This window comes from Equus asinus, chromosome 2 (assembly GCF_041296235.1).
Source record: "Equus asinus isolate D_3611 breed Donkey chromosome 2, EquAss-T2T_v2, whole genome shotgun sequence".
Taxonomy (NCBI): Eukaryota; Metazoa; Chordata; class Mammalia; order Perissodactyla; family Equidae; genus Equus; species Equus asinus.
The window spans coordinates 142,764,393-142,791,418 of NC_091791.1; the positions used below are offsets into that span (position 1 = coordinate 142,764,393).

Consider the following 27,026-nt stretch of genomic DNA (forward strand, 5'->3'; position numbering starts at 1 on the left):
CTTTTCTCCTTCGCCATTTCCTTCTCGCGGGGTCGCTGCCTGTCTCTCTTCGTGGTCTCTGCGCCCGCGGTCCGCATCCTCTCCTGGAAGAGCTGGCCCTCACTTCTGCGGGGGCAGGCGGGAAGCGGCGCGGCGAAGCGGCGGGCGAGCTGAAAGGTCAGAGGTGTCTGCGCGGCAATGGTAACAGTGTGGATAGTTAGACACGTAAGTGTGTAGCGTTTCGCTGTTTGGGTGACCTCACAATAACTATTTGTTAACGAAGTAGGCGGGCGAGGGATGGTTTAGCTGTTGTACAGATGTGGGAAACGAGGCTCAAAAAGGGTAAATAGCTTGCTCAGGATCACTTAGCGAGTTAGTGGCAGAAGGGGAACCTTCCCATTTCCGTGTGGTTTGTCCATTTTCCCAAGAGCTGACTTGCAAATAGCTTTTTTTTTTTTTTTAACATTTAGCAGCCGTTGAACCAAAGCATGCTTGGTGAAGTTGTCGTTTATCTAGCTAACTGTGGAGTCCGGGAGAGAACAAGCTTTTCTTCCCTAGATTAAATTTCATTTGAGCGATATTAAAGGCAAGCTAGCTTCTAGTACCGGTTCTGCCACTACTGACTTTTGTGACCTCGGGGGCTGATCTAGGAGGCCGAGAAGTACTGTTACAATAAAGAAAATATGTAAATCCTTCACATTGCTTTCCTCATTCATAAACAGCTACCTAGTGTCTCCAGAGACTAAGATAGTTGGCGCGCGATATAACTTCCCGAGAAGTACTAGTCTTAACTCCTCAATGGTTAAAAGTAACACTAGCCACATCTCCGTTATATTTCTGTCACAAATGGATGGCAAATGATTTCTATTGGATGTCTGCTTGTACCTACTAAAGCATCAAAAGGAATTCATAAAGTCTTTTAGCCTGTTAAAAAAGAATTATCGTATATGTTGCCAAAAAGCATGAAGTAATACAAAAAGGGTTAATAATGAAAAGGAACAGTTCTTTTTCTCTTCCTTCCAGATGGGATTGACAATCACTTTCAGCTTGTTTTGGTTCTCTCTTTTAGTTAGTTTTATGGTATGCCTTTAAAGGTGCAAAGAGTATACTTTGCTGCCTCAGTTTTGCCATTTTTTAAGTTATCCTTTTAAAACGGTTGAGAACATTCTGCAATAGAAGAGTATTTAGCTTTGGCCTACACCATCCCCTAACCCTCATTTCCCATACTCCTTAAATATTTATATTCCTAGTTTAGTTAAATCAATAAGTGATATTTACATATTATGAGAAAAATATTGTTCACTCCTGAGCAAAGTAGTGATGTGAAATCTTTAAAAAGGATATTGTGCTAAGTTATTGCTTTGCTTCCCATTCTCTTTGTACACAGATCTGAAGAGATCTCCTGGATGTGGAGTGTAATTTCTCATAGCCACCTTTGCGCTTTGCGGTTTGTTGAAAAAATGTTTGGAAGGTTGACTCTTCCACAACTGCTCTTTGCTAGCATCCTTGGAATTGCTGGAGGAATATATATTTATCAACCAATATTTGAACAGTATTCCAGAGATCAGAAGGAATTAAAAGAAAAGTTGAAATTGGCACAAGAATCAGAAGAGAAGAAAAGTTAGTACTACGTGGAGTTGAACCGTAATTGCTTAAGGTTCTATTAAAATTATACATTGACTATAAATAATCCAGTAAAAACTGCTTGATATATTTTAAACATAAATAAATCATATGTGATGATTTTAAATGACTTTTTAAACCAGCACTCTCAATTTTAACGTTTACTGTACTTTTATTTGCCATTTTATGTCTTTTCACCAGGACGGATTAGTAATTTCTTTGTCAGCAAAAATGAATGTCTTGAGGAATATTTTGTTTCCTAGTCAAGGTTTGTTTTTCTGGGATTGCAGAATATACAGTATCGTAGGGTGACAGTGTAGACTGTATTTATAAAATAGCTGCGAACAGTGTTTACAGTTGTATGTGTAGATGAAGTGAACCAAGTGAACCAGCTCAGACGGAATGCCCCTCAATTAGCCTACACTCAGCCTGGTTCAGTATACTTCGGCAGTCTTTCACCGCCAGCCATGTCTCATCCCAGGCATGATGGAGGTGTAAATGGAGAGTTGGGGTGGCTCAGATCAAATGGAGGTTTTAGAGAAGATAGATGGTGTATATAGGGTAGCAAATATGACATATCTGTTTAATGCACTAAGCAAATTTGCATTAATAGTAGCGGTAAGGGAGGGGTTACTTTGTTATGGAGCTGTCACTCATATAGGGAAAGAGATTTTGGAAATTGCTAAGAACTGCTATTACTTTTTTACCCTAACAGTCTTAAGCATGTATTTTCAATGAGAGCTTTAAGTGTAATCACATATGTATAAAATGCTCTATTTAAATCAACTTATTTTTATTATTATTTTTTTCTCAAAAAGTAAATTCATCACAGCTTAATCTGAGCTGTCTGTGTTGAGTGGAACCCAGGATGGGTAATTAAAAAAAAAAGTGAAAAAATTATGAAAATAGTACATGGTCATTAATAACTTTATACAGTACAGAAATTAACAAAATGAAAATTATCAATGTATATATTGGTTTAGTCAGCACCTTTAACAGTTTAGTGTGAGCTTTTGAGACTGTTTTTCGTCTATGCACATAAAAATATATGTAAAAATTTTACTTCATGTACCAAGTATCTACTATGTGACAGGCTTGTCTTTGCTTACTACAGGTAGACTGGGGTTCTGTTCTATGTGTCTTCTCATTGTGGGACCCAGGCTCAAGGAGCAGCCCCTATCTGGCTTATGACAGAGTAGAGGATTGAGAGACAGAGACTGAGAGGAAACGTGAAATTGTAAGGTTCTGCTGAAATGTGGCAAATGTCACGTCTTCTCATATTCTGTTCATTTAGAGCATGTGAAGCCCAAAGTTAAGGGCAGAAACAGACTCTTTGCACACGATGCAATCAAGTCACTTGACAATAGGCAGGAATACATAATCCTGTTATATCCAAGGAGTGATAATCCTAACATCAAGGTAAATTGAACTGCTTTTGATCCTCTTTTTGAGAAGGATGCATTGGTCAGTGTAGGAGTCACATACCAAGTTGCCAGAGGATGACTTGATTTTTTTTTTCCCAGTAAAGATACTGCAGCTGTTCAAATCAAATCCATAGTAAGATACAACTTCACATACACTGGGATGACTACAGTAAAAAGACAGAAAATAGTAAGTGTTCAGCGAGAATGCAGAGAAAGTAAAACCCTCATAAACAGTGTAGCTGCTGTGTAACAGTTTGATAGTTCATCAAAAAGTTAAACATAGTGTTACCATATGGCCCAGCAATTCTACTTCTATGTCTGTCAATAATGGATAAACTGGTATATCCACACAGTGGAATATTACTCAGCCATAACAAGGAATGAAATAGATACATGCTATAACATGAATAAACTTTGAAAACATAAAGAAACTGGGGGCAAGAGACTATGTATTGTATGAGTCTTTATATGACATATCCAGAACAGGCAAAGCATAGAGATAAAGTAGATTAGTGGCTTCCAGGGACTAGGGGAAAGAAGGGAGAAAAAGTGTTTCTCTTTAGGGTGAGGAAAATGTGATCAGTGACAACTTTGTGAATATATTGAAAACCACTGAAGCATATACTTTAAAAGGGTGAACTTTATTGTGTGAGAATTATCTCTCAAAGCTGTCAAACAACAAAGATGCTGCATCCAGAATAGCAACTGCAATTGAGGTAGTCTGTTCTTTTCTACCACAATCCACATAGGTTTGTTTTTTTGTGGTAAAATATGCATAACATAAAATTTACCATTTTTAAGTGTACAGTTCAGCACCAGTGAGTACGTTCACATTGTTGTATAACCATCATCACTATCCATCTCCACAGGTCATCATTTTCCATCTAGTTTTCGTAAGGCCCAGGGAGGTGAATTGAATGGGGGCTAGATATAGAGATGCCCTACCCTATATCCTTCACATCTTTGAAGGTGGCATTAATGTCTGCAATTCTTTGCATGAATTACTTCTAATTTACTATCTTAGCCAAGGAAAGCAGGTTCAGGGGCTTTCGGTTGGTCCTTTCTACAATAAGGGTTTGGTATGGACTGAATGTGTCCCCTGTCCCCTATTCATGTGTTGAAGCCCTAATCCCTACTGTGAGGGTGTTTGGAGGTGGGGCCTTTGGGAGGTAACAGGTCATGAGAGTAGAGTCCTTCTGAATGTGATCAGTGCCCTTATAAGAAAAGATGGAAGAGATGATCTCTCCGCCGTGGGAGGATACAGCCAGAAGGTGGCTGCCTGCAAACCAGGAAAGAGGCCTTCTCATCAGACACCAAATCTGCCATCACCTTGGTCTTGCACACCCCAGCCTTCAGAACTGTGAGAAGTGAGTATCTGTTGTTTAAGCCATCCATTTTGTAGCAGCCTGAGCAGACAGGCAGGGCTTTTCCTGTAAGGTCAATGTGAGGGCTCTGCCAGTTACTGAATAATATATTTATCTCACTCATGGACTTGGGATGGGGGTGGGGGAACAACAGAGTGGATTCTGTAAGATGAATTTGGGCCAAACTGCATTTATCCTTTCACCTCCATGAGCCTCCACTCTAACTGAAGGACTATGGTGACGTTAAGCCTCCGTGTACCAGTATCAGCTCAGATCATGTACCCAGCAGGCATCAAAGTCTGGGTATTCCTCTTTCTCCAATGCACGTTTATCCTGGGTAATGGCCTTGGGTGTCTTGAAAGGAGCAGAGGAATGTTTATTGTATATTCTTGTGGCATTAAACAGTTTATTCCTTAGGTGAATACAGCTTCAATCATTGGCTCTAAGTCTATAAAATGACTTAAATCGGGGAGCTGATGAGACCATGATTTCCATGTGGGCAGACACACAGCCTTCCACTCACTAGTTCTTGATTTCCTTTTAAGGAAAGTATACAAGTCAAGAATCACCCCTCCTCCTCCGAAAATGAAAAACACCCCATCTATCTTTCCCTTCAGAGCACCATCATCCATTAGCCATTTCCACAGATCCCTGTGGGTCAACACCCTGGCTACACTCCAGTCTTGCTTCCATTATCTTAGTTATGTCCTGCCATGTGTCCTTCGCCATTTGGGGATTCTTTTATTTCTAATTGATACTAGGGAGCCCTGTTGGAGCAGCATCTTCTACGTCAGTCACAGCCCAAAAGGACAACCACCGTTGTCCTTTTTTAGAGATGGTGGCCTCCTCATCAGTGTGTGTATCCTCACCAGTGTCTCAGTGAAAGGAGTATCATTGGGGCCTTCTCACGTAACACAATCAGGTGGTGGTTTCTGCAGTCTCATCACAAATCCTTTCTATCCCCAAGGTCAGGAGGGCAGGATGGGGGAGTAAAAAAGTTAAAGAGGGAAAGCCAAGACAATGATAGATTTTCAAGTTGGCTACTAGACTTGATCATATGGGATTTTCTAAAGAGAATTTTTAAAGGTTTTTTTTAAAGATTTTTTTCTTTTTCTCCCCAAAGCCCCCTGGTACATAGTGGTGTATTTTTAGTTGTGGGTCCTTCTAGTTGTGGCATGTTGGATGCCACCTCAGCATTGTTTGATGAACGGTGCCATGTCCGCGCCCAGGATTCGAACCAGTGAAACCCTGGGCCACTGAAGCGGAGCACGTGAACTTAACCACTCGGCCACGGGGCTGGCCTCCTAAAGGTTTTTTTTAGCTATTATTTTGAAATAATTTCAGACTTAGAGAAAAGGTGCAAAAATGGTACAAAGAATTTTCATATACCTCTTACCCAGTTTCTACAAATATCATTTTACCACATTTGCTTTCATCTCTTTCTCCGTATATATGTATGTGTATACACACAAACACATTATTGTTTTTCTAAACCCTTGAAGAATAAGTTGCCCACATGATACCCTTTTACCCCTGAATATTTCAGTGTACAATTCCTAAAAACAAGGATGTTCTCTTTCATAATTCCAGTATAATGATCGAGATCAGGAAATTAGATTGGTACACTATTATCTAATCTCAGATTTTATCCAAATTCTACCAAGTCACATTAATGTGACAAATCTTTTCTAGCGCAGGAAGTAATTCAGGATCATATTTAAATTTAGTTGTTATGTCTCTGGTTTCATTTATTATGGTTCCTCAATCATTTCCTTTCACAATCTTGACATTTTTAAATACTGGTCTGTTTTGTAAAATGTGCTTTTAATTTAGGTTTGCTTAATGCTTCTTCATGATTAGAAGATACAGGCTATGCATTTTTGGTACGAATACTGCAGAAATGATGTGTCAGTATGATTCACAGATTCCTATTTTATTTCATGAATTACAATTCATTACTATCACCAGGGCTGGCTGCATGATTTGTGGGGACCTGGGTGGGGATGAGGACTCATAGTCTTCTCATGGCGAATGGGCAACTCCCAAGGGATTGCAGCCTCCATGCTGGGGCATTCTTGATTCCCTGGTGGTGGTGGTAGGAGGCCCCTGCCAAGTGGCACGCGGACTCAGACTAGACTACCAGACTAGGGCAGGGACACCTGCCTTCTTGCCTGTCCCATGGTGCTGTCAGAGTATGCACCCAGCCCTCATGCTCCCTGTCCCCAAGCCCAGGGAGGAAGATGACAGTGGAATGTGGGCCTCCCCAAGCCAGGGTGACCCAGTCACTGCCCTGGGGCAAGGCGGTGAATGCAAGACTGGGCAGGGCCCAGGGGACCCAGGGGGTTAGGAATGGGCAGTGGCAGGAGTCAGAACCATGTGTGAGCAGAGGCTTCAAGCCTCCTACATGCTCCATTGTGCCATCAGATTTCACTTATAAAACACAAAGATAAAATTATGAAGAATTTCAAGATGGTGACTGCAGAGCATTAAAATTCTGAGCTCAGAATGCTGTGAGATGTACCAGTTGCATGCCCGTGAAGCTAACCCTGACAATCACTGTTTATTTTGATGTTCAAATTGTCCCAGATTTGGCCAGTGGGAGCCCCTTCAAGTTGGCGCCTGTGTCTTTTTATAAATGTTTATTTAAAATACAAGAAGTAATGTTTAAACGTTATCTGAAAATAATTTTGCAGTTTAACAAGTATAAAACAAGACTTGATGGTTTACAACTAGGTATAAATACTTAAGAATATACTTTGACATTCACTGTGGGCATTTTTGAAAAATAAGTTTTGTTAATGTAGCTTAAAACAAAAGTATATTTATAATCCCAGTTAAAATAAGCAAGGCCTTAGCTGAGGAAGAGTCCTCTCCCAGGATGGATCCTGTGTCCTTTTGACATGTCCCTGTCGTCTTTTGAGCACTCCTTTGCTTTCTTGTTCATCCTTTTCTTTCCTAGACCAAGCTTTGAATCAAGGACTATTGGTTCTTTTTTAAAAATTGAAACAAAATTTACATAACAAGAAATTAACCATTAACCATTTTAGATTGTACAATTCGGTGGCATTCAGTGCATTGACAATGTTGTGAAACTATCATCTCTGTTAAGTTCCAGGACACTTTCATCACCCCAAAAGGAAACTCTCCGTGCAGTAAGCAGCCATTCACTTCCCTCTTCCCTCAGCCCCTGGCAATCAGTCTGCTTTCTATCTCTATGTATTTACCAATTCTGGATGTTTCATATAAAGGGAATCATACAATATGTGATCTTTCGTGACTGACTTCTCTCACTTAGCATAATATTTTCGAGGTTCATCCATGTTGTAGCATGTATTGCTACTTCACTTCTTTTTATGGCTGAATAATATTCCATTGTACGGATATACTATATATATATTTTTTTAAAGATTGGCACCTGAGCTAACAATTGTTCCAATCTTCTTTTTTTTTTCCTTCTTCTTCTCTCCAAAGCACCCCAGGACATAGTTGTTTGTTCTAGTTGTGAGTGCCTCTGGTTGTGCTATGTGGGACGCTGCCTCAGTGTGGCCTGATGAGTGGTGCCATGTCTGTGCTCAGGATCTGAACTGGCGAAACCCTGGGCCACCAAAGCAGAGTGCGTGAACTTAATTAACCACTTGGCCACAGGGCTGGCCCCTTCAGTTTCTTTATCCATTCATCCACTGATGGTCATTTAGGTTGTTTCCAACCTTTTGTCTATTGTAAATAGTGCTGCTATGAACATTTGTGTACAAATATTTGTTTGAATACCTGTTTTCAATTCTTTTGGGTATATTTCTAGGAATGGACTTGTTGGGATATATAGTAATTTTCTGTTTAACTTTTTGAAGACCTGTCAGACTGTTTTCCAAGGTGATTGTATCATTTTATATTCCCACCAGCAATGTATAAGCAATTTCTCCACATTCTTGCTAGCACCTGTTATTTTTCTTTATTTAAAAAAAGTTATGGCCAACCTAGTAGGTGTGAAGTAGTATTTCATTACAGTTTTGATGTGCATTTCCCTGGTGACTAATGACGTTGAACATCTTTTCATGTGCTTGTTGACCATTTTTATGTCTTCTTTGGAGAAATGTCTATTCAAGTCCTTTGCCTACTTTTTAATTAGGTTGTTTGTCTTTTTATTGTCGAGTTGTAAGAGCTCTTTACATATTCTGATACTATATTCTTATCAGACATATGATTTGCCAATTTTTTCTTCCATTCTGTAGATTGTGTTTTCATTCTCTTGATAGTGTCCTTTGATGTACAAAAATTTTAAATTTTGATCAATTCTAATTAATTTTTCTTTTGTTGCTTATGCTTGTGGTATCAAATCTAAGAAGCCATTGCCAAATCCAAGGTCATGAAAATTTATGCCTGTGTTTTCTTCTATGAGTTTTATAGTTTTAGCTCTTAGAATTTAGGTGTTTGATCTATTTTTTAATTACAGTAACATTGGTTTATAACATTATATAAATTTCAGATGTACATCATTGTATTTAAATTTCTGTGTAGATTACATTGCATTCACCACCCAAATACTAATTACAATCTATCACCACACACATGTGCCACACACCCTTTCACCCTCCTCCCTCCCTGTTCCCCTCTGGTAACCACTGATCCAATATCTCTTTCTATGTGTTTGTTTGCTGTTGTTTTTATCTTCTACTTATGAGTGAGATGATATGATATTTGACTCTCTCCCTCTGACGTATTTCACTTAGCATAATACCCTCAAGGTCCATCCATGTTGTCACAAATAGCTGGATTTCATCATTTTTTATGGCTGAGTAGTATTGCATTATGTATATACATCTTTTTTATCCATTCATCCCTTCATGAGCAGCTAGTTTGCTTCCAAGTCTTGGCTATTGTCAGTGATGCTGCGATGAACATAGGGGTGCATGTATCTTTATGCATTTGTATTTCCATGTTTTGATAAATGCCCAGCAGTGGAATAGCTGGATCGTATGATAGATCTATTCTTGATTTTTTGAAGAATCTCCATACTGTTTTCCATAGTGACTGCATCAGTTTGCACTCCCACCATCAGTGTATGAGGGTTCCCTTCTCTCCACATCCTCTCCAACACTTGTTTCCTGTCTTTTTAATTATAGCCGTTCTGATGAGAGTGAGGTGATATCTCATTGTAGTTTTGATTTGTATTTCCCTGATAGTTAATGATGTTGAACATCTTTTCATTTGCCTGTGGGCCATCTGTACATCTTTGGAGAAATGTCTGTTCAGATCTTTTGCCCACTTTTTAATTGGGTTGTTAGTTTTTTTATTGTTGAGATGTATGAGTTCTTTGTATATTTTGGATATTAACCCCTTATCAGATATATGGTTTGCAAATATCTTTTCCCAATTGTTAAGTTGTCTTTTCATTTTGTTGATGGTTTCCTTTGATGTCCAGAAGCTTTTTAGTTTGATGTAATTCCATTTGTTTATTTTTTTCTGTTGTTTCCCTTGCCCCATCAGTCTTTGATCTATTTGAGTTAGTTTTTATATATGGTGTGAGGTAAGGGTCCCACTAATTCTTTTGCATGTGAATATCCAGTTCTCCCAGTACCATGTGTCAAAGAGACCATTCTTTTCCCATTGAATGGCCTTGGCACTCTTGTTGAAAATCAGTTGACTGTAGATTATGGGCTCATTTCTGGACTCTCAAGTCCATTCCACTCATCTATATGTTTGTCCTTATGCCAACACCACACTGTTTTGATTAGTGTAGCTTTGTATTAAGTTTTGCAATCAGAAAGTGAGAATTCATCAACTTTGGTCTTCTTCAAGATTGTTTTGGCTTTGGGGTCCTTTGCAATTTCATGTACATTTTAGCATTAACTTTTCCATTTCTGCAAAAATGATGTTGGGACTTTGATAGGGATTGCACTGAATCTGTAGATCGCTTTGGAGAGTGCTGCTATCTTTACAATATTATGTCTTCTAATCTATGAACACAGAATATCTTTTTATTTATTTAAGTCTTTATTTCAGTAGCATTTTGTAGTTTTCAGTATGTAAGTCTTGCACCTCCTTGGTTAAATTTATTCCTAGGTATTTTATTCTTTTTGATGCTATTGTAAATGGGATTGTTTTCTTAATTTCCATTTCAGATTGTTCATTGCTCATTTGTAGAAATACAACTGATTTTTGTGTATTGATCTTGTATCCTGCATCTTTGTTTATTTCATTTATTAGCTCTAATAGTTTTTTGGTAGACTTTTTAAGGATTTTATACACATAAGATCATGTCCTTGGTTCTTTTTATTGGAAAAGGGTATTTAGAAATTAAGATCTGGGTCCTAAATGTGGTCATAGCTACTGAGTTATAATTGCTTCTAGAGCCTCTTAGGAGACAGAGCTGGAAAATATACTTCCATACATATCTATAAATAATTCTATTTATATATATTAGAAATCATGAGTTCTTACTGATACCTCCAATGGCAATCCTATTAATGAGACTGGAGTTGGGACTCTGCATGTTTCAAGCAGCAGCCTGCAGTGTCAGAGAAGCCCCAGAGCAGGAAGCAAGAGGTATACTGGGACCAATTCTGTGGCTAGAATAAGAAGTGGTGCAGAGAGGATTTTGAGGCACAAGATGTGTTCAGTATAGTTAGTTTCTGTACTAACTTTCCTTGTTTTCCTCCTGCCTGTCTGGACACTTTTTTCTCAGACTCTTTTTTGGATTTCCTCTGCCCAAGTCTTAAATGCTGAGTGATCCTCTGGGTTCTGCACCAAACCCCCTCTTTACCCTCTCAGTACATTTTCTAGACTAGCTCATTGACTCTCAGGTCTTTAAGTACCTTTGGGTCATAGCTCCAGTACACGTCTTCTGTGCTTCAGATCAAGCTCCTCAACTGCATACCTAATAGTTTGACTAGGATGTTCTGCTGGTGCTGGTCTATCAAACTTGAAATGTCCTAACCTTGTTCATTATGGCCTATTTCACCCTCCCCCCTGTGCAACAGGGCTTTCTTCCTTTTGCTCAATGTTTCCTACTTGCCCAAACCAGAAACCTGGGCATCTCCATGGATTCCTACCTCTCCTTCACCCCCTACCACCAAGTCTTCTTGATTCACTCTCCTAAATATCTCAAATCTGTCTATTCAACTTCATTCTCACCGCCACTACATCACTATTATCCCTCACTTGGATTTCAGCATGCTAATTGGCCCTTCAAACCCGTTCTTACCCTTCTAGCCATTAAGAAAATAGGTTCTAAGTTCTAGTCCTGGCTGTGCCACTTATTAACTGTATGATCTTGGTCAGGTGGCTTAATCACTTTAAGGCTCAGTTTTCTCATCTGTAATATGGGGACAAAAACAGTACTTGTTTCATAGGGCAATTGTGAGAAGTAAATGAGGTGATCTATGTAAAGTTCTTAACATATTGGCTGATTCATATTAAATGGTCAATAAATGTTGGCTATTATCATTATAATCATTCCAGGGTTCTTCATAATCCAGCCTTTGCTTATTTCTCCAGTTTCTTTTCTGATGGCTTCCTTCTATTCACTTTTTCAGCTTTTCTGAACTTCTTTCAGTTGCTCGAATATCTCATGCTCTCTTGTCTCCAGGCCTTTCCTCTGCTCTCTTTTCCTAGAATTCTCTTCTCTCTCACCCTCCCACCTTATTCATCCTTCTTTACTTATACATTACTTTCTCTGGGAAGTTTTGATTTGGTGTCACTTATCTGTCTTCCAATAACACTTTTTAACTTCTCTTATCAGGGATCTCATCTCGCTGCAGTGGAGTTAACTGCTTACTTGTTGGTTTCTGAGCCTCCCTGAGAGCAGGGACCAAGTTACCTTGTTGACTATTGCATCTCCAGTACCTAACACAGTGCTTGACTCACTGAATGAATGAATGGTGATGAATGGGCCACAGCACCACTGTCTGTTTTCTGATCAGTCTGATAAACTCCTGGGGACAGCCCTGCCTGGCTGCAGGAGTGGGGAGGGCTGAAGGGAGGGCTTTCCTAGTATCATATCAGCCATTAACAGCTGCTGGATTGTTGGCCCCCCGGATCTTAGCTGATCAGTGAGTCCCAGGACGGTTTCTGTAGACATCAGCATGGGGCTACCTTTCCTGTTTTAATCTCCACCAACAGTCTGATGGCCCTTCTCTCGCTGGGGAACATCCCTTGAAAAGATCATCTGATAGTGAAATCTGTTATCTTTAACTCTGAAGTCACTGTGTTATATTTGCCTGAAAGTATTAGATTGAATGTATGTATATTCAGTATTTGATGTGGTCTATCCTATATGTGGTTTTGTATATTGTACATATATCTGAGAAGGTAGTTGTAATAGAAACTGTGAGTGGTTACAGACTGGAAGGATGATGGGGCTGGGCAGGCAGGCCTGGGGCAGCTGGAATTTGTGGTACAAGAAGAGGCAGATGAGTGAGATGGAACAGATGATAAACTGGACTAGGGCTTCCAATCCTTTTGCTCTACTTAGAAATGGGATTATTTGGTTCAGAAGTGCTTTGCCTGAGATCCCATGGGGGCAGGCCCCAGGCCACTGGATGAGGAATTTGTCTGCCTCTGAGTGGGAACCTAGTGGCCTTGAACCTGCTTCACAGCCACAGGTCCAAGCATACACAAAACCTTTGGCGCTGAGAGAAGGAAGCCGCTGGGGGGCAGCAAAGGCTGGCAGGTTTTTCCTTACAGCTGCTATTCTTTCAAGTACTTTTTTCTTTTTTTAATGATCGGCTCTCACACTCTCAAAGAAATTTAATTTAGAGTGATTTTATAATCAGAACTAGACTGTACGAGCAGAGACCCAATTTGTCATTACCTCTCAGAAATATATTTATTTTTTCCTGTCAGAATTTTACTTTTTCCCCCCTCTTGTCATTTCTAAGAATCGCAGAGCTTTCCTTCGCCCCTGAAAGACCATCCCCGGGCCGACTCGAATGAGGAGCTGGCGGGGTGGGATGGACAGTGGCAGAGCCGGAGGCCGGGCGGGCTCCGGGAGAGCCGGACCTGGGGGCGCCGCGAGTAGGAGCCCCCCGGGTCTCAGGAACCCGGGGCAGGGCAGGCTTTGCAGCTGCTCAGCACCTCTGGCTACAAGGTGGAGACACCGATCTGATGCCCTGGGAAACACCTGTAGAAAATGGCTTTTGAGGAAGGAGATTTGGCGAGAGTCACCAAATTATACCTTGCAGTGCAGCGATCTTGGAGCAGTTTGTAAATGTTACCTCTGTCTCAAAACGAAAACAACCCCCTAAGGTTTCGCGCCTTCCAGGAAAGAGCGGTACAGACCTGGCTTGAGACAAATGAGGCGAGCGGAGTTTTTTTCGTGGCTCAAAAAAGCAGGCGTGGCGGGACTGGGAGCGGCGCGCAAGGAGGCGCCCGCAAAGGCCGAGTTGGGCGGGGTGCTCCTCGAGGTGACAGGAGGAAGCAGGAGGTGGCGGGTAGAGAGGAGGTCCCGCCCCAACCTCGCTCTCCTTTACGGGAAGTGATGTGGGGCCGGACGGAAAACACCCGCCAAAGACCCAAAAAGGCCAGCAGCGACTGGACGCGGCGCGTGCGGAGGCAGAGCGGCGTGGGCACAGCGGGCTGAGCCAGGTGAGCCCGGCAGCTGCCCGAGGTCGGGAGGCGTGCTCCGGCCCCGCGCCCGGCGGGCTCCGATTCATCCCGGAGGGCTGAGCAGGGTAGCAGGCGACTGGCGGGGCTGGCCCTGGGGCTGGGGCAGGAGGCTGCGGCTCCTCTTTCCCCGCCTCTGGGTGTCTGACCTCGCCAGAAGAGTTGCTTTGCCTCTTCAGGCCCTCAGCACAGACCTCACGATGTCGCTGCCGGGGGTGGAGGTCAGCTTGTGCGAGGTGCGGATGAGGTGCAGTCCCAGCTTGGGACAGGGGCTGAAGTCACCTCCGGGTGGCATCCAGGTGTGAGGGTCCACGTCAGGGGAAAAAGAAACTTCACTGGCAGGAGAGGAGGAAGGTCCCAGACCTCCCGCACTGCCTTCTAGTTCTTTCCTCCCTTCTGTTGTTTTCAGTTGAATTACTTAACATCTTTTACACTCCTGTTGGTGGGGGTCTGAACGGCAAACCGCCTGGGTGGGAGAAGTTTCTCTCTTTTCCTGTCAGTCAGACAGAAAACCCTATCTGGGCAGCCAGGCCCTTGGGTCTTGACTGGTGGTAGGGCTGATGTGAAGACAGGTTTGTGTAACTATTACAAAAGTCTTGTCTCTGTCCCAATAGATCACTGATTAAGCAAAGTCAGGCCTGAAGTAAAGGAAATCTCATGAGCCCTTGACCTGGCCTGCCAGCATGTTGGCTCCTGCTGGCCACCTGGGCCACATGGCCTCGGAATCTTCCTTACCCCTGTGGGCTAACAGCTGTTTTTTCCTACCAGGTGGATTCTCACTTTATGGCTGGCTCATCAGTCAGATGCTGGGAGGGGGAGTAGCGTTATGCCTTATAAGTTTTCTGTAATTACTGCTGATTTAATTTGTTGGTGCTCCACGGTTCAAACTTGCTTTAGGGGCAAAACACAGTCTGGAAAACAAGCTTTCTGCAGATGGTTAGAAATGAAGAAAGGTTAATAAAATGCTGAAAGAACTTGACTGAGGATCATTTTTTCTGTATTTTATGTTGGTTTTCATTCCTACTTTCTTCCTTCCCTGCTTTCTTTCTCCTTCCCTCCCTCCCACCTTCCTTTGCTCCCTCCCTTCCTTAATTTCCATGGCCTGCCTTGATTTTTAATTTTAATGAAGTATAATTTATTTTTTCTTTTGTTGCTTGCACTTTAGTGTCAAATCTAAGAAAGCGTTGCCACATCCAGAGTCATGAATATTTTCGCCTGTGTTTTCTTCTAAGAGGTTTATAGTTTTAGCCCTTAGATTTCAATCTTTGACTCATTTTAAGTTAATTTTTTGGTGTGAGGTGGGGATCTAACTTAAAACTTTTGCATATGGATATCTAGTTCTCCCAGCACCATTTGTTGAAAAGACTGTTTTTCCCCTTTGAATGGTTTTGGCGCCTCTGTTGAAAATCACTCTGTTGTAAGTGTGAGAGTTTCTTTCTAGACTCTCAATTCTATTCCATTGATCTATATGTCTATCCTTTTGATGGTTTCATACTGTCTTTATTACTGTAGCTATGTAATAAGTTTTGAGATCAGGAAGTGTGAGTCCTCCCACTTTGTTCTTCTTTTTCAAGATTGTTCTGGCTATTCTGAATTTCCATATGGAATTTAAGATCAGCTTTTCAATTTCTGTTATCTTAGTTTTTGAACAGATGTAACGGTTTTGAAGTGGGCAACAATCTCTAGGGACCAACCTCTTGATTTCCCCTCCCAAATCTGCTTTTCACTTAGTCTCCCCATCTCAGTTTATAGCAACTTCCCTCTTCCAGAGGCTCAGGTTAAATATTCTGGAGTTGCCCCTGATTCTTTTCTGCCTCTCGTTCCCCACAGCTAGTCCCTCAGCAAATCACATTGGTTCTACTTTGAAAATAATCCAGGATAGGAACCCTTTCTCACCATTTCCACTGCTTCCACTAGGTTCTTATCATTTCTGTCACCTGGATTACTGCACAGGCCTCCTCCAGGGCCACCTGCCTCCACTCTCACTACTCTACAGTCTGTTCTTAACGCAGCAGCTAGAGTCACTCATGTCCCTCAGTCCTCTGCTCGAAACTCGCCAGTGGCTTTTTATCTCAGAAGACAAACAAAGTCCTCTTCATGGCCTACAAGCCCCTTGCATGTGTTTGGCTTCATCTTCTGTAACGCTCTCTTTGTTTACTCTGCTTCAGCCACACCTCAGAACCTTTGCACTTCCCCTTTCCTCGGCCTGGAATGCTCTTCCTTCACATGTCTGCATGGCTTTCTCATTCATTTCATTCAGGTCAAAATTCGTTTCTGTAGAGAGGCCTTCTTGTACCATCCCATCTAAAATAGCATCCCTCACCCCACTCATCACTTTCTGCCCCCTTACCTTGCCTTATTTTTCTATAGCACTAACTGTCATCACACACACACACACACACACACACACACACACACACACACACGACTATTTGTCTCCCACAGGTAGAATACAAGCTCCATGAAGGTCAGGACTCTGTCTTATTCACAATGGTGTGCCTGGTACCTGGAATGGTTTCTGCGACATATTAAGTCCTAAGAAATATATGTGTTAAATGAATGAAAAGGGAATGAGAGATTGAGGAATGGGAATCACTCTGCTATTTCCTTCTCACTATTCTTTCCCACTTTATCTGAGAGAAGCAATGTCCATAGTTACAGTAACATCTCCTATGTCTCTCCTCTTCTATCCTCCTGTCTCCTCCAAGATAACAGCCTTACTCTCCTAGGAAAGAGAAAAATCGCATTAAGTAGAATGGTGAGGACTTTGGGTCCTTCCTCTGCTGGCAGGGGGAGTTCTCTTCTCTGAGCCAGGGCAGGCTGGGCGGGTCTGTTCAGCACATCTCCAGTGCTTTGGCCTCTCGTGCTGATCTAGGGAGAGAGTGAAATTCTTTGGAAGTTCAAGAAAATGGAAATTCATTTCTTGTTGAATATTTTGTACCACAGTGAATTAGTCTTTCTCTGGCTTCCCACTGAAATTACCAACTCAGAGACTCATTTTGGCATTTAATTACATAACTACTTTAGACAAACTCTTTCCGTGTATGTTGCCATCACCAGATTGTAATATCCTAGAGGCAGAGCACGACTTCAGCTCATTTTTGAGTCTTATACTGTAAGGTATCTCGTTCAATAAACCTTGCCAAATGCACCAATAAGTTAATGAATTAACCTGGATTTATTTTCGTCATGGGAAACTTCTAGTCCATACATTTGATTTTTCTTAGCCAATAAGTGCAAGTATCTTGTTTTAGTCCACCTCATCCTGCTGCTGATACAGCAATATTGGCTACAGTTAAGCCAGGTTTCTTGCTGCCCTTTCTCAGTGAGAATTGAATTAATTAGCCTAGAGAATATGGTAATTTATCTTCTGTGTTATTTTAAAAATTGAATCTGCCTTCCATTGTTATTTAAACTTATCTTGAAATGTGCCCTATCTGTATCTTCACTGCAAAATATGAAAAAGGATTATTTTTACATATATATGGGATATATATTTTTTCCCTAATAAATTATGATAGATTTGATACCTCCTGAAAAACAAAACAGGGCTTGCATGTTTAAGGTGTGAGCCCCTAACTAACTAGATGAGGGGAATCCTTTCACAATGTAAGCGTATAGCAAATCATCATGATGTACACTTTAAATATCTTACAATCGTGTATGTCAATTATACTTCAATAAAGCAGAAATTAAAAAAAAAAGAGCCCCTAAGAAGCAAGATTGTCTTGTCATTGTTAAAACAAGATTGCCTTCTGAAGAGAGTAATTTTTCCCTTTCACTGTCTTTCTTTTTGTGCCTTGTGCAGTTTTTGCTTGGACCATATTTATTCCTCTGCCTTTTGGTCAGGAGATTTGAGTTCATGATCTGGTTTCCCTTAAGCTGATTACCTTGGGAGCAGACTTGCTCAGTGAGTTGGAGGAGGAGATAAAGGATTTGTAATTCACTGTGTCCATCCGGTGAGATGTGTGGAGCAGTAAGCATCCAGCTTTTTGGCCTCCTGTCTGGTCATGCAGTACAGAGGTCACACCACATTCTTTTTCTTCTATGATCGAGGTCTACTAACACTCATAGTTTATTTACTGTTAAGTAAAATTTAATGCCTCACTTACTCAAGAGGAAAGTTGAAAGTTATTCCTCCTTTCCTGTTTTTTCTTTTGCCTCTGCTTATGTTACTCCTGAGAAGTCCTCCCATTGAGTGCCTCAGCCACTCTTAGAACCACCCACATGTATGGAATCAGACGGTTGGTTCTTAAAATTGAACATTTAATGTGGAGTTGGAGTTAGAATGCCAGATTTAGCAAATAAAAAAAAGAAACTTGCATTTTGGATAAACAACAATTTCTTACTATAAGTATGTTCCATGCAACATTTATACTAAAAAATTATTTGTTGTTTTTATGAAATGCAAATTTAACTGAGTATCTTGCATTTAATCTGACAACCCTAGTCTAGTAAACCCATGTTTATGCACAGGAAATGTGTTGATCATGATAATGTCCAAAGAATGACTGAGCTGTGGCTCATTTTGGTGACTTCATATGTGTCCATCTTAAGGATGGAGAGGAGTATTAGAAATTTAAGGAAGTTGGAGAAGGTTTAGTTTTACTCTAGTCTTTTGTAGTTAAGGAAATTCACATCCAGAGATGTTAAGTCACTTTGTCAAGGTCACACATTTAGTGGCAGAGCAAGAACTAGAACTCCAGGTCCAGTGTTTGGTCTGCTGCTTAATGTCTTTCCTTAAGAGATCATGTATAAGTTGCTTATGTTTTCACGTTGACCCTTAATCACTTCTGTTGTCAGCCTCTCATGATCACTCCATTACCATGTTGTCCTTCGCGCCCCCAGATCCAAATATGGCAGGTAAAGCTGTGCTCCTGAGATCCCCTGGACTTTGCTCTAAGAGCTACATGATGGCTGAAAGCCACCATTTTGGTTGTATTCCCTGTGATGATGCCAGAAAGCCTGTCGTTTGATGCGTTTTTATTCCTTTTAAGGTCTTGTTAATATTTTTGTCTCTTTTGAGTTTTTACTGTAAGATGCTCTGATTAAGGCGGACTTACCGAGAACAATTCCACCACAACCAAGTATTGTCTTATTGAAAGCCTTCTGACTTTGCGTGGCCTACTCCTAGGAAACTCCTCATCCCTTTGTGTTTCGGTTGAACAAATATGGAAGATATTTTGTAAGGACCAATGTAGGTAGATAGGTATATGTGTCCTATCCTTTAGAGATGTTTCTTTGTAAAATACTGCATTATTTAAAAATTATTTGTACCTATTTAAGAAAGCAGCCTTTCTTAAATGAACTTGCTTCCTCTGCCACTAGAATACCTTATTTCAGAGCCACTAATCTTGTTTTTTCATAGCTTCGTTGATTAATTCATATAAAGCCTTACCAGCTGCCAGGTCAAAGCATAATAATGAAATTGGTTGCCAAGAGACTGAAAAATCTGTTCATTCTTATTAACTGCAGTTCATCTATCCTGCCCTGATCCCACCACATGGGTGCTGGTCAAGTCTTATCTGGGTTTGGCTGGTTACTTATCTCCTGTGTATTGTGTCATTAAAAACAAAGACAGGGTCTCAATCAACTAACTAAACCTTATGGTAAGGTGTTTTTGTTTTTGCTGTGCTAACCCTAATATTGGGAAGGAATGAGACCTGTAGAAATAGGTCGTGACTTAAATGTTCATTTGAGATACCTAAGAATTTTTAAATATAATCTATGGTTGTGGTCAGGATTTCTTTGTTTCTTCCAATATGTGATTAATTTTCATAATGAATCTCACCACTGCAAGGGAGTGACCCCAAGAAGAAGTAAAAAGGTCTAGTAGCCCTTGAAAAGATAATGTGTTACATATCCAGTCAGATACTGGACACCAAATGTAGCCAAACAAGCTGCTGGCTGGGCTTTTCTTGTCAGGATCAAGGCTAATTCTCCATCACCCCCGCTATGCTTGGGCACAGAGGGCCATGAAGTGGGTTGTGGTCTTTCCTCGTGGAGTGACTCATCCCTTTATCCTGGAGCTGTTGCTTAAACGTGGAGGAACCAACATAGCTGGGAATTAGTAGGCTGGTTTTTAGTCTCTAATATTGCTCATGATTAACTGTGTGATATTATACCAGCAGTTCACATTTGGGGCTGTTTTTTTTTTTGAGGAAGATTAGCCGTGAGCTAACAGCTGCCACCAATCCTCCTCTTTTTTTGCTGAGGAAGCCTGGCCCTGAGCTAACATCCGTGCCCATCTTCCTCTTCTTTATATGTGGGATGCCTGCCACAGCATGGCTTGACAAGTGGTGGCATGTCCGAACCCGGGATCTGAACCGGCGAACCCTGGGTCACCAAAGCGGAATGTGCAAACTTAACCACTGCACCTCCAGGCAGGTGGTGCTGATTTTTAACCGCTTCTCCTCCAGGGATGGTTTGGCAACATCTGGAGACATTTTTGGTTGTCACAACTGGGGAGTGGCCAGGGATGCTGCTAAACATCCCACAGTGTGCAGAACAGTTCCTTGTGATGAAGGATTATCCTGCCCAAAATGTCAGTGGTCCCGAGGCTAAGAAACCCTGCATTAGACAAGTCACGGAACCTGTCTGGCCTGCAGTTTCCTGAGTTACACAGTCTCTCCATCGTGTAAAGTTAACTAAGCCTAACTTCACCTCTGTTGTCTTTCTAACCTCTCCCTCACCCTAAGTCTAAGTCATTAAATGTGGAGTAGGGCCCACCTATCTGTATTTTTTTTAATCTCCACAAAGGATTCCACAGGGCAGTCAGGACTGAGAACACTGCCCTCAGGGATCATGTGGAGTGAGGTCCTGTGGAGCTGCCAGGTCGGCCATTTGAGAGGACTGGACCCTGTGGGGACAGCCTGTCAATAGGAAGTGAGAGCCCGGGCTGCAGGCCTGTCTGATGTGTGATTCAGTATAGGTGGAAGCCTGCCAGAAAGCCCTTAGAGAGCACCATGACTGAAGCTTTGGTCCTTAAATTCCTCAGAGACCTGGGCTCTCAGTGCCTCTGTGTGATGAGCTCTCAGCTGACCAGAAGTGTCTACTTCCCAAATTTCCAGCTAGCCACCATACCCTTGTGCCAGAGGTGCCTCAGACACCAGAGTTTCCCAAGGAAATAGTAAGTCTGGACAGTTTCTTTGTTAACATTGCATTTCCTGCTTAACAAGAGCCTCTCTAGGCAATTAAATAACAACAAAAACCCCTACCCTAAGTTGTCAGCCCATTTTGCCACCCAGATTAAGAAACCTCACTTATTACACTTACAACATCATGTACTTTAAGGGCCTGTAGGCACCTTAGAAACCATGTAGCCAAACCTGCCCTTCACATCAGAGGTTCAGAGTTGTGCCCAAGGTCACATGGAGAAGGTTCTAGAAGACAGGTCTGCTGGTTTCCCATTGTTTTCTTGCGATGCCCGTATGCTAATATTTCTTGGTTGTTACCAGTTATAAGATGGGCAATCCAAAACTGTGTTGTTCTGTTGTTCAAATGAAGTGGCTTTCAGATGGAACTTTACTAACAACCAGTATATCTTCCTTGAACTCTTCTCAAATATCATAGAAAGTGAAATAGGTACATTATGATTTTCACTTGTGTTAAAGCAGTCCAGAAATAACTGAGTGCTTGCTCAGATATGTGCCAGCTGCTAGTTAAAGGCCACCATCATTTCTTGCCTGTATTGCTGCTTTTCTGGTGCCATTCATGCCCCTTCCCCCCCCCCCCTTGCACATTCCTCACACAAAGCCAGTGATCTTTAAAAAATAAAAATCAAATCATACCTTTTTTCTGTTTAAAATTACTTGGGGGCCGGCCTGGTGGCGCAGCAGTTAAGTTTGCACATTCCCTACTTTGGTGGCCCAGGGGTCATCAGTTCAGATCCCTGGTGCGGACATGGCACCGCTTGGTGGGCCATGCTGTGGCAAGTGTCCCACAAATAAAGTAGAGGAAGATGGGCATGGATGTTAGCTCAGGGCCAGTCTTCCTTAGCAAAAAGAGGAGGGTTGGCGGCAGATGTTAGCTCAGGGCTAATCTTCCTCTAAATAAATAAATAAATAAAATTCCTCGGTTGCTTCCCACTGCAGTTGGTATAAGATCTAGATGTTCTAACCACGGTCCCCGTGACTTCAGCTCGTCCCGGTGCCTCCATCTTCTAGCCTCATCTGCTTTATTTCTGTTGGAAATGCCAAGCTCATGCCTTCCTTAGAGCCTTTGCCCTTGCCCTTAACTCCTCCTCAGTGCTTTTTCTCCAGATCCTCACCTGGCTGGTCCATCTGCTTCATTCAGGTTTAATTTCAAATGTTATGTCCTCAAAGAGGCCTTCCCTGATCACTCTGTTGGAAGTAGCCTTCAGTTACTCTCTATCCTATTATTGCAGTCTTCACAGCACTTATTACTATTTGAAATTATCTTATCTTTATGTTCATTTATTTATTGTCTATCTCTTCTTGCTAAAATGTTCTCACCATGAGGGCAGGACTTTGTCTGTTTTGTGAACTGCTATGTGCTTAGCACCTAGAATAATGCCTGGCACATAGTGGATGCTGAGTTAATAAAGAAGGAATGACAGAGTGAGTAAGCAAGCAGCTGGTGTTAGAGAAGATTGCTTGACAGATTCAGTGCCACGTAATTCCTCTTTTGTCCTACACATTGGACTTTTAGTTTTTAAACTAAAACCGGAATGCCAGTTTCTTGATACATGAGAAATGGAACTGTTAAGCAGACTAGATTCTTTTCTTTGAGGACCAATGTACTCACTTCCTGTAACAAAAACTCCATGAGAAGCAGATATAAAAGGAGGAGGCTACTTGGAAAGTAAGAACTCAGGGCACAAGGACTTAGAAATCAAAAAGATCCAAGATCTTTAACGCAGGAGGAGGCCTGAAGGGTCACCAGGGTCATAGTAACTGTCTCAAAACTGGCTGCCCATGAAAATCACATTGGGAGCTGTTATTTAAACATACCCACACAAAACAACACATTTTTCAGTCTCTCCTTTGGAGATTCTGATTTTTAGATTTGGCAGTAGGGCTGGGAATGTGTGTTTTATTTAAAATGCTGCATAGTGGTTGATGGTGCACAGCCAGGTCTAAGAACTGGTGACAGACCCCACCCTATTCCCAGGTGAATAAACTGAGGCTCAGAAAGATCAGTTGCTTCACTCAAGGTCACATGTCGTGAGCGGGGAGATGGCACTCAAATCTCCTAGTCTTCTCTCTGTGCTGTTCAAACACCCAGTAGGAAAGATTCTCAGGGCCAGAGGCTGCACTGCCTCCGGAAATTGTTGGTGTATTTCTTTCTTCTTTATTTACATGTAACTAACCAGTCTGGTGTCAAACAGGAAATGCTTAGGGCATAGTTTCCCTTTTTTATTACAAAGTTTCAGATCATTACATTTTAGATACTGGGGCTGTCAGTCATGATCAAAGTGTGGTTCTGGGACAACATCATCAGCACCACCTGGGAACTTGTTAGAAATAGCGGATTATCAGACCCACCCAGACCTACTGAATCTGAAACTCTGGATTTAGGGTGCAGAGTCTGTATTTTAAAGCCATCCAGGTGTTTCTGATGCCCACTGAAGCTTGAGAACCACTGTCCACAATGATTTACCAATGTCCCAACTGTTAGTTAAAGCTGCTGGCCTTGGCATTTAGTTGGTGACTCATAAATATCAAGGCCTTAACTTAAGCTAGCCATCTGCTTTCCTTGGTGACATTTATTCAAAACAGGGACTATTGTTATAAATCTTCGTTAGAAGGCCATACGCAAAAAAGCAGGGGGAACGGATTAATATTTATTGAACACCTGCTGTGTATGAGGCACTGTGCGTGAGGCTTTTGTTTTCTCACTTTAATTCTCACAACCATCCTGCTACATAGGTATTATTATCCCTGTTTTACAGGTGTGGAACCTGTGGCTGGTAGAAGTTAGACATGGTCTTCCATACAGGTTATTTGCCTCGCTGTGTATACATTTTGCTGTTTTCTCTCTAGAGCAGCTGTTCTCAAACTTTATTGTGCATAACCAGGAATCCCCTGGGAAGTTTGTTATAAGTGCAAATTCCCTGGCCTCCCTCTCAGAGATGCTAATTCAGAAGCCTGGGTGGAACCTGGGGCTCTGGATTTTCCTCAGGTCCCCCAGGTGATTCTGATGCGTGGCCAGTGGGCATCAGACCATTCTTGGAGAAATTCTGTCCTGGATTCATTGACTCTTGCCCCAGTGATTGGACCAGTTGCCCCTCAGGGCTTCTCTGAGGTTCTGCCGTTCTCCAGTGTTTTGTGCTCACAGGGCTTGGGCACTGGGCTGGGACACTGGCAGAAGAAATATGATGAGCATAGGAAGAGGGAGCTGGGAGCCTGTATAGAGAAATCTCTTAGACCCTTGGCTGTTCTTGCTCTCTCTGCTGCCTCTTAGAGCCCTCCCAGGCCATGTTTTGGGTTTGAGTAACTTGTGATCTTTTCCGTTATCTACCTCAAATTGTGCAACTTTTCTTATAGCATCTTCACCCTTGTGTTGGTGGGGTGCACAGATGTGAGCAGTTTCCTCCAGGCTGTAGTTAAGGTCTCTCGAGTACTGAGCTACTTGAGTTTTTTAGGTCAGAAACAGTGTTTCATCAGTCTGATGATAAGATCCCTTATTTTTCAGGGATACAATTGACATATTTAGTGAATGAGTTGTCGATCCTTTAGGAGACAATGATTTGGTGTCATTACGAAGGAATAAAGTAAGATGTAAATTAAAAAAGAATTTCAGGTTTGATGCCTGATGTCCTTTGTGAGGCAGCATGCTGATCTGTCCACAATTTTAGAAACAGCTACTGACATAAATACCCCAGGGCTCCCATGGGATGAAAAAGATGCACATATCAAAAGATGGTGGAAAACTACCAGGCCCTTTGCCCAGTGGAAAAGTCAGCTATGTTGAAATACTAAATTTCTTTAATATGTCTTAGTCCCTGAAACAAATTGTGTTGGACAAGCATAGAAGGAAATTCGCAAAAGCAAATGTTTCAGTTTCCTGGGATCCTCTATATATAAGGCAAATTATTTTTGCCAGTAAGAAAATAACCAAGGTGCGGGTTAGGTTTCTAAGAATAATTTGTTGTGACTCTGATAGTAGAGTTGATAATAACTGAATACAGTAGCTAGAGCTACCATTTCCTGAGAGCCTTTTATGCATCAGGAATTACACAAACATTCATTTAAACCTCAACAGACTTTCAAAGTAGATATTATCCTTCATTTTATAGATGATGAAACAGGCTCTAAAGGATTAAGTAAATTGCCCAGTGCTGGGACTGGGGTTTCCAGGGATGCAAAACTTTCGGTGCTGAAACTCAGACAGCCCTGGATCAACTGGGATGGTTGGTTACCCTGAGTGTCACCCAGCTTACTGACCCACGGCTGGGAGTTGGGATGTAAGCTCAAAAGCGTTCTGAGCAGTCAGACAGATGGCTCATATGTAGAAACTTGCTGATCTGCCTCACGGAGAGTCCTTCCGAACATTTCTTGGTGCCCATTTTCCTCCTTTTACACACAGTTCTAATAAGCTTGGTTATTTGGTTTCCAGGTGCCTTATCAATTAGCAACTGCACTTTGGAAGGGGGATGGGGTGACTGTAGAAAAGCACACTGATTACTTTGGTGAGGGACAGCTGGTGGACTGACAATGAAGGTGGGGGCAGGGAGAATGAAATTTAAACTAATGAAAAAGAGAATCGATACAGTGGTCAGAAGGCATTTATTACAAGGGCAAACATACCTTAATAAGAATAGCTGTTATTGGACAATTACTATGTGCCAAACACTGTTTTAAGGACTTTAGAGGTATCACACAATACCTTTCTTACAAAATAATCCTATTATCCCTGTTCCATAGATGAGGAAACTGAGGCACAGAGACGTTAAGTAACTTGCTGAAGGTCACACAGCCAGTGAGCAGTAAAGCTGAGCTTCCAAGTCAGACAGCCTGTCTTCAGAGTCCAGGTCCTCGACATCCTGCTTCAGTGTGGGTACTGGATCCTGAGGAGGCAGCACAGCAAGTTAGCGATGTTTATTGTGATGTCTTGAATTATCTAAGAAAAAAATTAAAGCATAGGCATTCCATTTTATTTTGTATTAATTAATTGAAAAATTTTATCAAGGTTATACATGGATGGACATACTTCTACAAGGCCTGTTACGAAAAAAACATCAGAGTCCCCTCCCCCCAGCCCATTTCCTGCTCCCCAGAGTCAACTGCTTTCAATTCTTGCAGTTAGCTGACTCTCCGGGGTAGTTGCATCCCTTGTCTTTAAATGATGTACTTATATTTCTCTGGTCGATTTTTCAGTTTTAGGTATTATCCATGGACACTTTACTATGGAAGAAGAGAATGAAGCTTGTTTCCCCACCTATCCCTACCACACATGTATACCGTTTCCACCCCTTCTCTCAACAGTTACATCATAGCTTTAGTTAGATCAGTATGTTGTGAGCCTGTTGTTTTTATCTTTAGGCCTACCCTCCTGGGCTGGGCACTGTCTCCAGAGCAGACCATTGGAAGACCTGCCTGTGCAGAACGTGTGCATTCTGGGTAGTCCAGTGTGGAGGTGGGAAGTGGAGGTGTCTCGGTAGTTAATGCAACTTCTCACTGCCCGGGAACCTCTGAGAGTTTGACACTCAGAGTTTTACTCTCTCTAGTGAAGAAACCTTTGATTTCTGCTGGAGCTGGAGGAGTCACAGGGCTGGGAACTAAGCCGCCTTCCACCATTTTTAGCTGCAGCTTTACCCTCCCCTCCACCCTCCGGAGGTGTTTGGGGCTCTGAATGCCCGAACGTTTTGGGAGATTCTGTGATGAGTCGTTTCTGGGCTTTCCCTGCTGGCAGATGAGGAGCCAGCTTTCCTGGGTCTGCTAGTCAGTTACCTCTTGTCCATGTTTCTAGCTTCCGACATTTTGTTGCTGTTCTTTCCGCTCGCTTTCTCTTTATCCTTGCGAGTTTAAGTCTAAAAGAAAGAAAATTCCCTTTATTATTATACTAGTGAGAT

General features: G+C 41.9%; 2 protein-coding genes across 5 annotated transcripts in view; both read left to right on the forward strand.

The window, feature by feature from the left end:
* Window positions 1–63: 63 nt before the first annotated feature.
* On the forward strand, window positions 64–1,729 carry PIGBOS1 (PIGB opposite strand 1). The gene is made up of 2 exons (XM_014860443.3): window positions 64–204; window positions 1,367–1,729. Exon 2 carries the CDS (start codon window positions 1,386–1,388, stop codon window positions 1,602–1,604), a length of 219 nt encoding a protein of 72 aa, XP_014715929.1. The 5' UTR covers window positions 64–204; window positions 1,367–1,385; the 3' UTR covers window positions 1,605–1,729.
* A 1,792-nt stretch (window positions 1,730–3,521) lies between these two features.
* RAB27A (RAB27A, member RAS oncogene family) overlaps window positions 3,522–27,026 on the forward strand; it is a 76,629-nt gene continuing 53,124 nt past the window's right edge. Inside the window, exon 1 of one of the 4 annotated variants that reach the window (XM_070501138.1) lies at window positions 3,522–4,393. The gene's annotated coding sequence lies outside the window, so the exon portion shown is untranslated. Of the gene's footprint in view, window positions 4,394–13,657; window positions 13,973–27,026 lie in introns of those variants that run through there. The other 3 variants (XM_014860429.3, XM_014860431.3, XM_070501139.1) reach the window with 3 other exon arrangements.